This window comes from Schistocerca serialis, chromosome 4, assembly GCF_023864345.2.
Source record: "Schistocerca serialis cubense isolate TAMUIC-IGC-003099 chromosome 4, iqSchSeri2.2, whole genome shotgun sequence".
Lineage (NCBI taxonomy): Eukaryota > Metazoa > Arthropoda > Insecta > Orthoptera > Acrididae > Schistocerca > Schistocerca serialis.
In genome coordinates this window covers 812,256,681-812,271,058 of record NC_064641.1, presented here as the reverse complement: position 1 = coordinate 812,271,058, position 14,378 = coordinate 812,256,681, and the positions used below count along the sequence as shown (strand labels likewise).

The 14,378-nt window shown below is 40.3% G+C and overlaps 1 protein-coding gene across 1 annotated transcript in view; it reads left to right on the top strand.

Annotated features, from left to right (window-relative positions):
- LOC126474790 (solute carrier family 22 member 13-like) overlaps window positions 1-10,254 on the top strand; it is a 100,374-nt gene extending 90,120 nt beyond the window's left edge. Inside the window, exon 5 of the mRNA XM_050102265.1 lies at window positions 10,066-10,254. Coding sequence (XP_049958222.1) covers window positions 10,066-10,254 — 189 coding nt within the window. The remainder of the gene's footprint in view (window positions 1-10,065) is intronic.
- Window positions 10,255-14,378: the final 4,124 nt, after the last annotated feature.

Sequence of the window (14,378 nt, the reverse complement as noted above, 5' to 3'; positions counted from 1 at the left end):
TGTAGCATATGTTTCCGTAACCACAAGGGACCAGTGTAAAGTTATCGCTGTCCGCCGATCAAGGTCACATATCTATTCCTGTCCTACTCTGGTAGGGTTCAGGACCGCTGAGATAGAGGCTCAGATCATAATTTAGTACTGATGAAGAGTAGGCTAAAATTTAAGATATAAGTAAAAGAAATAAATGTCCGAAGAAGAAGAATACGGGTGTATTAACCGATTAAGAGATACGCTAGAAATTCTTTGAGGCTATAGATATTGCAATAATGAATAGCTCAACAGACATTTCTCTACTCTGGTAAGAGTTGGAGAAGTGGTATAGTCTGGCAAGGACAGGTAATTACAGCAAACTTGTTAACAGATATTTCGAGGCCACTTTCTGTATACCACTATTTGATCCGTGTGCCCATACCCACGATTTGTAATGTATCATGGTGTGTACCAATATTAACAGCAGAAAAGTGAATACCAAAGACGCTGCATCGCCGTAGGCATCATCTCTATTGCGACTGGTAACAGAGTATCCCAGGTATGCGAACAGTTCGTTTGGTTTTAACTGTATTTCAGTGATGGCACAAATGTCTACTTTAGTTTCGAGCAGATAATATCGAAAGGCGATCTTGCGTTAAATTGGATGAATTTATAGGCCATTTTAGGAAGTGAGAACTGCCTCCTTGGTGCCATCACATCTCCTCAAGTCAAACAGATATTCATGTAACAGTCCGTTGTTGTGTATACTATCTCCTCAGCAACTTGGTTGCATAAGCTGTTAAGCTGACTGTGCGATAATTCTTGAACTTGTTGGATCATGCTGTCTTCGGAATTGTGTGGCTGATGCTTTACCGAAACTCTGATGGTACATCATCACTCACATAAATTCTACCCACCGACGCGAATAGACATTTTGTTGCCACCACTCCCTCTGATTTTAGATATACCTGCCTTATTTCATCTTAAGTCGTCCAAAGATCTTTTAAATTCAGATTCCAATGCTGGATCCCCTATATCTCGCCTGTCAACTATTGTCTCTTCTTCCATCAAGTCATCAGACAACTCCTCCCTCTCATACTAACCTACAATGTACTGTTTCCTTCTATCCGCTTTCTACTCTGCATTTAACAGTGAAGTTCCCATTGCACTATTCGTCTTATCGCCATTGATTTTAAGTTCGGAAAACATCGTTTTGATTTCTCTGCACGCTGAGTTAGTTCTACCGAGAATCTTACCTTCTTAAATTTCTTCACATAGCTCGTGCAACTGTTTCGCCTTAGTTTCTTAGTACTTCGCATTTCCTTCATTCCTTTCATTCCTAAGTGATTTGTGTTTCTGTATTACCGACTTCCCCTTAAAATTTTTGTACTTCCTTCCTTAAACGAAAATTTGACGTGTTTCTTCAGTTTTCCTTGGTTACGTCACAGCTATTGTACTTGTACCTTTGTTTTTCTTTCCAACTTTTGTGACTTCCCTTTTTAGAGATGTTGATTTTTTTTCAGGTGAAATGTCTGTTGAGCTATTCATTATCGCAGTATCTATAGCCTCAAAGAATTTCTAGCGTATCTCTTAATCGGTTAATACACCCGTATTCTTCTTCTTCGGACATTTATTTCTTTTAGTTATGTCTTAAATTTTAGCCTACTCTTCATCACTACAAAATTATGATCTGAGCCTCTATCTCAGCGGTCCTCAACCTGGGGGTAACAACCACCTAAGGGTTGTCTGAGAAGTGAAAACATAACGGCTCAACTACGTCTCATTCGCGAAGCTGAATAATCTTTAAAGACCATTACTATTATCACTGTTTCGTAAGACTGTAATATTGAGTACATAAATTATCAGTAATTATAATTAATTTTAAAATACCTACTTTAACATAGGACACCGTGTGCCGGACGTTACACCTTATCAAACGAATTTATGAACGACATTTCCTTCACGTAGCGCACCCACTAAGCAATACATTGTTCTTTGTGCAGTACATCACGTATACAGGAATATCTTAGTAAAATGCTTTTTCAGAGTTGTTGATAGTTCCCAGAACACACCAGAAGTTTCTTCATTATGCACTTCGCGACGATAAAAGAACTAAGTGACACCACAAGAGAAACTGTACTGAGATGCCGAAATCATGGGATAGCGAGATGCGCATACACACATGGCTGTAGTATCGCGTACACAAGGTGTAAAAGGGTAGTGGAATGGTAGAGCTGTCGTTGGTACTCATATGATTCATGCGAAAAGGTTTCCGCCGTCTTTATCACCGCACGAAGAGAGTTAACAAATTTTGAACGTTGAATGGTAGTTAGTGCTAGACGCGTGGGACATTCCATTTCGGAAATCGTCAGGGAATTCATTATTCCGAGATCGACAGTGTCAAGAGCGTGACGACAATGCCAAACTACTGGCGTTACCTCTCACCACAGACAAATAACCGACAGCCTTCACTTAAAACCGAGAGCAGTGTGGCTTGTGTAGAGTTTCACTGACGGACAAGCGTTAGTGCGTGAAATAACCGCAGAAGTATCCGTTAGGACAGTGCGGGAAATTTGACGTTAATCAGTTATGAAATTACAATGAAATCCCGGCCACTGACCGCTTACAGACGTTGATAAATATCAACGGCGACAGTTGAAAATGTGTGCCCCGACTGGGACTCGAATCCGGGATATTCTGCTCAAATGTAGATTGACTGGCGCTAGTAATGAGTGTAATGGGCAGGGGCACTACAAATGTAGTGTGTGGACAGTAAGTTGGAAAGTGGACCTCACGGAGCGTGGCACCGATAAGTCCGTGCAGTCGTACTATTCTGTATCCCCGATGACTCAGTCGGATAGAGCGTCTGACATGTAAGTAGGGCGTCTAGGTTCGAGTCCCGGTTGGAGCACACATTTTCAACCGTCACTGTTGATATTTATCAACGTCTATAAGCAGCCAATCGTTTAATTTCATTGTAATTTCACTCTTCGAGAGCTGCAAGATCATCAATGGTACCTGTTCTTTCAGACATGTCCGATAGAACAGAAACCATCTTCATATATTAGTCGGCTATGGTTAGCGACCAGAATTGTTGGACTATGGACTACTGAAAAACCTTGGTCTGGAGAGATGAGCCTCGATTTTAGTTGGTAAGATCTGATCGTAGGTTTTGAGTCTGGCGCAGACCCCACGAAACCATGGACTCAGGTTGTCATTAAGGCACTGTGCCAGCTGATGTATGTTGTGTTTACGTGAAATGGGCTGGTTCCTTTGGTCCTACTGGACCGAACATTTATTGGAAATGGTTGTGTTCGGCTATCTAAAGACCATTTTCAGCTCACAAGCGTCACTGGATGCGGATATGGAGGGGCATGTGGTCAGCACACCGCTCTCTCGGTCGTATGTCAGTTTCAGAGACCGGAGCCGCTACTTCTCAATTAAGTAACTACTCAGTTCGCCTCACAAGGCTGAGTGCACCGCGCTTGCCAACAGCACCAGGAAGACCAGATGGTCACCCATACAAGTGCGAGCCCAGCCCGACAGCGCTTAACTTCGGTGATCTGACGGGAACCGGTGTTACCACTGCGGCAAGGAAGTTTGGCCTTCATGTCCCTGAACAACGGTGGAATATTTATGGATGTCAATGCCCCATTTCATCAGGCCACAACCGTTCGCGGTTGGTTCCAAGAACATTCAGGACAATTCCAGCGAAGGATTTTCACATGCGAATCGCCCAACAAGAATCCCATTGAACATTTATGGTATATAATCGAGATCTCAGTTCGTGCACAACCTGCACCAGCAACACTTTCGCTATTGTGGACAGCTTTAGAACCAATATGGCTCAATATATCTCCAAGGGACGCACGGCTTGTTGGGTCCATATCTCGTCGAGTTGCTGCACTAAGGCAAAAGGATGTCCGACAGGATATTAGGTTGTGTCGCATCACTTTTGTCACCTCAATCTATGTAATGGCAACTATACTGCAGTAGCGCTTACACTTCCTTACTATTATTATTATTATTATTAGTGGCAATGGTCAGACAAAATACTTTCGCAGCATGAAGATTTTTCTGCACAATTAAGAAGTATGGAATCCTGATATCACGTGATTCACAAATGACATATATAGTACATACATTTCAATTTGGTTGATTTTAAATGAGTATGTGTGGTTTGGGTGAAGCAAGTGTCAGTAAGAAGAGGAGTGGTACAGGGGACTCATGTTTTGTAAAAAGTGTCTACCTTCAACGTTGGTAGTTATCTTCCCTTTCCGAAAAGGAGTTGTTGGTAGCACTGACGATTCATTCTGAATTGCTTCATCGTCGTATGAGAAAGGATTATTAGAAATAAGCATTTCCAACTGTGTCGTTGATCTGTATTAATTCATGTTTAAAAAAACAGCTAAAAAAACAAAATGTTATTTATTTTTCATCATTTTAAAAACATAACTGGTCGAAGAAATATGTTTTCATTCTTAAGCTTATTTAGGCCTTATGCTGAGGTTGGTGGGGTTAGGGGAGGAGAGTTGGGGTAGAGGATGGGGTTCAATTTTATATCTGGTTGAAATCAGAGCAATGTTGGCAGAAAGGACGGGAACCACTGCAGTATCTGATCCCAGGTACGCCTTGCAATCGAATATCTGATTCTAGAATCTCTGCTTGGCCATGATGTAACCTAACCTAAATCTTTCCGTATCCTCCAGACTTTTCCAAGTTTATCTTCGCCTCTTGCTATTCTTGAACACATTATTCGCTATTACTAGTAGATTCTATTACTAGTTAATATTTTTTGTAGAATTTTATTAGGCTTTTTCTTCTGTCATTCTAATTACAAAGTCCATATTCTCCCGCAAGTCTTTCTTCTCGTCCTTCCCATACAAACTCATTCCAGTGCCCTATGACTTGCATTTTATCCCCCTTTATGTAAAGAGTAACCCTTTCATTATCCTTATATACACAAATCAGAAAAAGTTTTGCATCCCCTCTTTTCCGAGAGTTCCGTAACCTATACAAAAAATTGGAATAGAGAAACATAAACATCATTTCAGCCCTTTTAATTGCTCATGAAAAACCACACATTGCATTTTGTGCCACCACACAGTGAGTCCTTCAGATGTGGTGGTCCAGATTGCTGTACACACCGGTACCTCTAATACCCAGTAGCGTGTCCTCTTGCATTCAACATACCTGTATTCGTCGTGGCACAATGTCCCCAAGTTCGTCAAGGCACTGTTGGTCCAGATGGTCCCACTCCTCAACGGCGATTCAGCGTAGATCCCTCAGAGTGGTTGGTGGGTCACGTCGTCCCCAAACATCCCTTTTCAATCTATCCCAGGCATGTTCGACAGCGTTCATGTCTGGAAAACATTCTGGTCACTCTAATCGAGCGATGTCGTTATACTGAAGGAACTCACTCACAACATGTGTACGTTTGGGGCGCGAAATGTCTTCCATGAAGAATGTGATGCCCATAGGCTGCCTATATGGTCGCACTATCGGTCGGAAAATGACATTCACGTATCGTACAGCCGTTACAGCGCCTTCCATGACGACCAGCGGTGTACGTTGACCCGACATAATGACATCCCAAAACAGCAGGGAACCTCCACCTTGCTGCAATCACTGGACAGTGTATCTAAGGCGTTCAGCCTGACCGGGTTGCCTTCAGACACGTCTCCGACGATTGTCTGGTTGAAGGCAATGCAACAATTATCGGTGAAGAGGTTATGCCAATCGTGAGCGGTCCATTCGGCATGTTGTTGAGCCCGTATGTACAGCCCTGTATGGTGTCGCGGTGGCAAAGATGGACCTCGCCATGGACGTCGGGAGTGACGTTGCGCATCATTCAGCCTGTTGCGCACAGTTTGAGTAGTAGCACGACGTCCTGTGGCTACACGAAAATCATTCTTCAACATAGTGGCGTTGCTGTCAGGGTTCCTCCGAGCCATAATCCTTAGGTAGCGGTCATCAACTGTAGTAGTAGCCCTTGGGCGGCCTGAGCGAGGCGTGTAATTGTCTGTTACTGTCTCTCTGTATCTCCTCCATGTCCGAGCAACATCGATTTCGCTCACTCCGAGACGCCTGGACACTTCCCTTGTTGAGAATCCTTCCAGTCAGAAAGTAACAATGCGGACGCGATCGAACTACGATATTGACCCTCTAGGCATGTTAGAACTACAAACAACACGAGCCGTGTACCTCTTTCCTGGTGGAATGCGTGGAACTAATCGTCTGTCGGACCCCCTACGTCTAATTGGCGCTGGTCATACATGGTTGTTTACATCTTTGGGCAGGTTTAGTGACATCTCTGAACGGTCAAAGGGACTGGGTCTGTGATACAATGTCCACAGTCAACGTCTGTCTTCAGGATCTCTGGAAAACGGAGTAGTGCAAAAATCTTTTGATATATGTACTTTCTCCATCACTACATCTTCTGCTTGCGACGTCGTCGTGTATAATTGAACAATTGTTGTCGGTGTTGGTACGCTGTTGTTGCTTACGAGAACAGCTCTATCACAGTAACTCACTCTCGGCACTACTTCATTTTCATAACGAATTTTACTCTTGTCTTACCATTTTACGCTGCTATTCATATTTCCCTATAGTCGCCTGACTCCATTGATCACACTATATCCAGTTTGAGGCTTCTGTAACACGTTCAAACATCTGATATTCCAAGCCATGATTCGCAGAAAGTTAATCTTTCATTGGTTTTTCTCATGGTCACCTCTACCTTCGCTGTGTCCTCCCCGAGATATGAATGGAAGAGTAGTGCGAAATCTTTTGCCAATGGAGAGATCATCATGACACTTTTTAAATCCTGTGGATACACATTGTATATACTGTAATGCAGTGGTTTCCATAGTCTTCTTCATTTAGGTATAATATCCCAACCAAGGGCATGAGAATGCCCTGAAAGTCTGCTCGCTCCTCCGCCCTCTTTGACAAGGCAGATTTCAGAATGAAGGTGAATTATTATGCCGTAAGTCTTCAGTCACCAATAGTTCGGATTTTTATTTAGAATTTAAGCAGTAACGAAGTGCGAACCCGGGAACCAGGACGTATTTCTTATTAGTTAATACCGCCACTCCTCAATCGCTTATCAACTCCATCTACTCTCCATAATGCCCATACTTTGGTATGTACGTATGTCTGCTGGTCTGCCATAAATAGTTGAAGCCAGTGATTGAAGTAAGGGTACATACACTTCTACGTTTCACCAGCTGCACGAAGTAGCCTTAGAATTTTCTACAACATTAAGATCCCAGAGATGTAGCGAGCCATTCAGCGTGTGACAGGCTCTTTAATTGTTTCTCAAACTAGGAACGTGAGCTGGCAGTGTTGTGTACACAGTATTTGTCATCTTGGAAGACAACAGTCTCTAGAGTATACTCTTATGGAGAGATATAAGAAAGGGAAACACTTGACTTCTGAGAGTGTTGAACTAAACATCGCGGTTCATCATAAAATGTTTTACATGGATGCGTGGTGTCTCCTCCATCGCAAATGTCCGAAAAAACAAATACCGTGCGGGATCCGCAGCTGTGATACACATTATGTAAACTGAAGGCGGGGGAAGGAGAAAGGAAAGGAAATGGAAGGACAGATGCGTCGGGATTATGTGCGGAATCACGGGCGACGAGGAAGAATGTGTGCCGGACCGTGACTCGGACCTCAGACCTCCTCAATCTTAGGCAGTTACAATAACAACTGCGCCACCTTTACTTTTTATTACTACTATTATTATTTCCCACTTGTCGCGAGCGGTCGTATCTGTCACTACTGCTATTTTTTTTCTCTCTTTTATTGTCAGCATGACTTGGTAGTATCATGAAACTTCAGTGGACCATACTCAAATCATCATGTAATATAAACCGCAAATAGGAGGAAAAATTAATTATGATAACAGAATATTAAATGAAAAGTGAAAGGAAAAGAAACCGAGAACACCTCCGACAAATCATCACCAAGCCCTCACGATACGTATCAACAGTTTTTTATATAGCTTTATATACTTTACTAATTTTTCAAATTTTTTTATTTGTTTTTATTTTTTAATTTTTGTACAGAATCTAAAGTAGAAAGAGAATGAAAAAGTTTATATTCTAAATAGCACACTAAGAAAAATTCCAATTTGATTGCAAGGATAGTATAGGCTCATGTCTATATATAGTTCATGTATACAAATTTTACGACAGAACTGGAGCGATACACAAAAATAAAACGAGCAAGGAAAATAGGAGAGGAAAAGCTGAAGCAAATCAGATGCGAACGTATATAACAAAGTAAACATCTATCACCAGGAAAATGAAATTAACGAACACCTAGCGCGAGCGAGTAATGAGTAGATGGGCAAATATTAGGTACATTACGTATGTAGATTGTGGACAGTAGGGAATGTGGGTCTCATGGGAAGCGTGCAAGGTATAAGTTCCTGCAGTCGCGCTATTCATACGAGTCCTCGCTGGCTCAGATGGATAGAGCGACTGCGATGTAAGCAGGAGATCCCGGGTTCGAGTCCCGGCCACGGGCACACATTTTCAGCTGTCCCCATCGAGGTATATCAACAACACCTGTCGGCAGGTGACGGTTTTAATTAATTATCACTTCCCCTACCAGTTTTATAGTTAGTGCGTTCTAATAGAGAAACAGACAGACACGTCGGTTTTTACAGTTTTGTAATTAGTATACATATAGCAGGTGTATGTCTAAAGAAAAAATAAACATTTTCAATGTACGGTACCTAAGTAAATTTCAGTGTTCGCTATTTCTCTACAGTTACTATAAATGTCAGAAAATCGTGTGTACTATACGATTTTCCATTTTCGTTACCAATCTTAGTACGTACTTTGCAGATGCAGGGCGTCATAGGCACGTTCCCAGTTTGCACGTTTCACCTATTCTGAATATCAATTATAGTGGAACATTTTCAGTGACACCTAAGCCACAAATAATTCTGTAGCAACTTTATGACTAAACTACAAAGTCATTTTCTTTTTCGTGTGTTGTGTAGTATAGGACAGAAACGTATCCATGTTGGGATGCAGATACTCTATAGGCAAAAAATACAATAGTCTTTACTTCGACACACTCAATAACTGCGAAAATTTGTGTAATATCTTTCTGAAACCAAATACATTTCTAGTGTGACTTAGAGTTTTAAACGTATGTGTCATTCATTGATACAGTAGGTAAGAAGTAAACGTAGAAATTTTGAGTGGCCAAGAATGGATAGCAGTAATCTCAGAGTACATACTGTGTGGTGTCCAAAGGTACTGCCGCATTGTTAACGTCGATATCCGTCAGATCACCGAAGTCAAGCGCAGTCGGCGCTATCGGGCTCGGCTTGAACTAGGATGGGAGACCATCCAGTCTGCCGAGCGCTGTTGGTAAACGGGGTGCACTGAGCCATTGTGATGCCAAATGAGGAGCTACTTGATGGGGGAGGGGCGGCTCCGGTCATGAAAAGTGACAACTACCAGGAGAGCGGTGTGCTGACCACGTGCCTCTCCATGTTCGCATCCAGTTACAACCGTGATCTGACGATGACACGGAGGTCGGTCGGCACCCTTAGACCTTGAAGTCTTTTTCGGACAAAGTTTAGTTTTATATTAGTGAGAGTTCAATTATTATTCCACAGAATATGTAAAACAATTTGCATGAACATAAAAATTACCTCTCTTGCTTTTTGTGCAGTCTCGGTCAGAAACATATCCTAACACAATTTTAAAAGCACACCTGTGCAGCGACATAGCCCGGTGTATTTCCTTTGGGAAGAAAAGTGAATAGTTTCAAATCATGGTCCGACACTCGCACTTAGTCAGTCAAGAAGTTCGTAATTGCTTATATTCCGCTACACTGAACAATTAGTTGTAGAATTTCTGTACTGTCATATTTTAATATATAAAAACCGTAAAAACTGTTAAAGATAAGAACATAGTGCTGTGGACACTTCTGATATAACTCCAAAGTGACGTTACGAAATTAGGAGTGTTTCAGTGGCTGACCTTGTCCTCCTGCACCATGTTATGAGAATTATTTTGACTCACAAATTTAATTTGCATCGTTCATGCCCTTTTCCTTTTTCAGAGTGACAGACGGACGCCCTACGCCATTCTCGCAGCTCTGAACTTGGGGACAGCGTTTGCAATATCGTTCCTTCCAGAATCGGCGTTGCAGAGGTTACCAGAGTCATTACAGGATGCTGCCGTCTTCGGCAAAGAACAGAAGTACTGGAGCTGGAAGCCAAAACCAGCTCCACAGTATGCCATGGCATAAAATTATTTTGAGATTTTGTTAAACTATTCCGTCATTTACAACTTTTTTGAAAGAAAAGTGCAAACTTGTTCCTTGTTCGTTAGCATAGCTGAAGACTACGCCATCATAATGGGAGAACGTGAGATGACAGTTGACTATAGGGCCACATCATTCATTAAAGATGTCGTGAAATATTTCTTCACACTGCACACATGCTTCGTAATATCGTCTAATAAATATTCCTGCAGTGAAATAATTACAAGTTTCAGAAAATAAATAGTATCAGTCAAGAACAGTTTCAGTCTAGAATATTGCAAAATTTTGCATTATTTAACATAGCTCAAAATTTTCCCTGTATTATGAACACAGAATCACGTGTTGTCTTAGGAAGAAAATTTTGTTTATAATGCTTGGGAAGAACCAAAATGATATAATGTATTTACTGAAACGTTTTCTTTCAAAATGATTGGTGAATGTGTAATATAATATACCATTACGAAGTAATGTCGTTCATTATGGACAAAATTATTTGAGCTCCAGTGTCTCTCCCGTCATGTGCATATGTTAGAAGTACCTGACAAACATATTTAGTCTACATAACACTATATGTCTGAAGACATGACACCGGTGGTCCGGGTTTTGTGTCTCCTGACAACGGAGTAGTGAAAGGCGGATAACTTTCTTACACAGGTAAGTAGGGGTAATAATATCGAACTTAAGTTAACGATGGGAAATATCGTGGCAGTCATCTTAATCGAAAAAAGGAAAAAAAGAAGGAAATCGCATGGGCTGTATGGTATGTTTTCTCGATTTTTGTATCCAATTTGCCACCACTCTTGATCTTACATTTAGACGTTGCTTGTAAAATTTGTACTTATTCCCGAAATGCCAGTGATTAGCACTGTAAATTATCAGGAGAGCGCCAGATTTTTTTTCTGTACACTAGTGAGACTGGACCAAGTGTCGATATGTATGACGACTAACCTATGGCACGATTGGCCACTTTATCATCAACCAATAATTACCACAGGCCGACGAAATTTTTTTTAAAAAGCTTTTTTTACTTTGATAGCTAATCTTAATAGACGTTTATGAGCTGAATCCAAATGTAGCCTTAGTTTCTTTGTAACACCCATAGTTTTACAGGAATGTGCTTTTGATTATATAGTACAAAAAATCCTATGCTATACGGTAAACTGGGAAATTAATGAAACGCTTTGTTACAACATAAGCGTGGTTTGTATTTACAGTAAGCTACTTATAACAGTGATATGTGTTAATAGAGGTTTTACTTGTCAGCTGGAATTGGTTTGTATGTTCTTTCTCTTTTCTCTTTGAAACTTCCTTTTTTGCTTTTTCTACGACCAGTCGCTTGCTGAACTCCTCGGTGAAGTGACCAAAAGTAGTCACCCATCATTTGGTGTTCCAGCGACCTCGGTAGCATTTCTCCATCACTTTAATGTCCTGGTGAAAACCCTCTCCTTGCTCCTCAGTAACATCTCCCATATAGTCCGGGAAGTAATCAAGTTGACAGTTCAAAATGTGAACTTTGCGGCTCATTAAACATCCTAAAGCTTTAAACTTCTTAACCATTGTAGCTATAATAGAAACCATTCTCGGTCTTTTTCATGTCGCAAAAACTTTGTGATGACTTGCATGAATGACATCCATGCTTTTTCTCATTTAAGGTCGCTGTGGATTCTAAGTTAATATCAAACATGAATTTTCTAATGTCAGGTCCGACAAAGGCGCCATCTTTTAATTTAGCGCTGAAAGGTGGGGAAACGTTTGGCAGAGATACTTACAACATGGTTCATCTTAAGGCAAAGCCTTTACAAACTGTTTCATTAGGCCTAATATTATATGTAGAGGTGGTAGGAGTAGGTTTTTTGGGTCTACAGGATTTTTGTGTAGAATGTTCTTCTCACCTAGTTTTAAAGACACCCTCACAGGCCAGTTCTTTCTGCACCAGTGTTGATCCCTAGCCCTACTGTCTCATTCACACAAGAAACATGGAAAGATGGTAAAGCCACCTTGCTGACCAAGGAGCATGCATGTTACCTTTAGATCGCCACATATCATCCATCCATAAGCAGAATAGTCTATTTAGCACTATTTCTAGGTTTTCATAGCTGTCTTTCATATGTACAGAATGTCCAAAAAGTATAGATGCATACATGTTACCATTGTGTAATAAAATAGCATTTAAACTAGTTTTGGATGAATCAATAAACAGCCTCCAGTCTTCCTTTTTGTATTCAAAACGAAACTTATCCATCTGACCAGGAATGTCTGAGCAGTACACTAAATAACCTTCTTGTCGAAAAACTTGGTAAATTGCTGCCCTCTCTTTCTATACACGTATACACTGGTTCCAACTGCCAATAAGTTCTTTTCTTTTAATCTAAAGCCAGGCAATTCGCTAACCAAATCGTTAAGCTTGTTCTGAGTAAACAGTCTGGGCTCTAGACTTTCTGTATAACAATGCAATTCATCATCATCTGGTTCATTTACACCAGAAAATACTTCTTTTGGAATAGAATTTAAATCATCTGGTAGTTCAGTAACCGGCATATCTACACCAAGCCCTACTGGTCAGATGGCAGATAAAAGGTTAGGGTAGCTTATTTCCTTCTTGTTTTTCGAATTATGACCAGCAATATAAACACTGCAAAAGTAGCAATCATCAGAATAATTTCTAGGCTCTCTCCATATCATAGGAACTGTAAAGGACACTTTATCAGATCTTCAACACACACCTGACATACCTTATGTGGCACCCAAGATTTTTCTTGATCACTATGTTCAGATCCAAAGTATGATGGGTAAACATTTTTCACAAAGTCTGTAACGTTTCTTTGGTGTTTTTTAATCATAACTTTATCACAAATACAACAAAAGCTGTCAGCAGACAACCACAATTAGTCATTGTACTGAACACATGTACAGGAAATGGGAAAGTGAGGTTAGGTTGACAGTAAAAAAAACACTATCTGTTAACAAAAAAATTGAATCGACCTCTTTTTGCCAGCAGATGTTTTTTAGCAGTGCTACCAACGACATCTACATTCATTTCACCTCCTTTTCAAATTATTTTGACTATATAAAAGGTGTTAAAATATTTAAAAATCGCTTAATTTTATAAATTTAACTGTAAAATTTGAAGAAATGGTGGGTGATATATTTTTTTAAGTATCATATTTGGATTTACCACCCGATAAAGACTAGAAACAAATAATTAAATGTCCAGTCCATTCATTGTCGATGTTGAATGATATTTTAATGCCAGATCATTAAGCCATAATACTTTAGGGAAATTTCAGATACTACAGTTGTCACCTATTTGTTCATAACTACAGTCTTCCCTACAAAAACAGTTCAAAACATCAGTCACAGTATCTACAGTCAATGGTACACGATATCAGCCTGGAGGTTTGATGTGTAAATGAACAACGGCTTAACCTTATAAACATAAGAAATTATTCACCTCATCGAAGACAGTATCAGTAGAGAACCATCAGCAGTTGCTTTAGGCAGTGGAGAGACAATAAACACCTGATGTTGGTAACGTGTGGATGGGTGAATGTAACATTAACAAAGCTTTAGAGAAAGCTGGCCTAATTTTCTATCATACTTTTGGTATAAAATTCACTCTGGCGGTGTCATAGTTAGCTCAGCTGTATTTCATGAAGATACTTTTGCTATAACGCTGGAAGAGGAAACAGAAAAAAGTTACAACATTGTGCTAGCTAATTTGTATGTGATTACAGAGTTAGTGCATCTGCATTCTTCAGAACGTTTGTTAAGTATCTCCATTTCAATACTAGAAAATTAAGAGATGAAGGAAGTTTTAGAAGATTCGATTCATGATAGCAATGAATAAATGGTATAGAATACATACTGGCTGTTGTGGAAATGACTTCAGTTACAATGTTATCCTGATTCTTGGTTTGCATCATGTCATCGGTAATGTACAGGTTTAGGACTTGAAAGGTGAACGTGGGGAAGTTTTGTATATGGGAAGGACTAAATTATTATTATTGCTCGATATACAAAGCGAAATAAGGAGTAAATGTTAAGTAATCCGTAATTTAAAAATCATATCCTTTAAAATGTCGCATATGATAGACAGTCACTTGTATAAT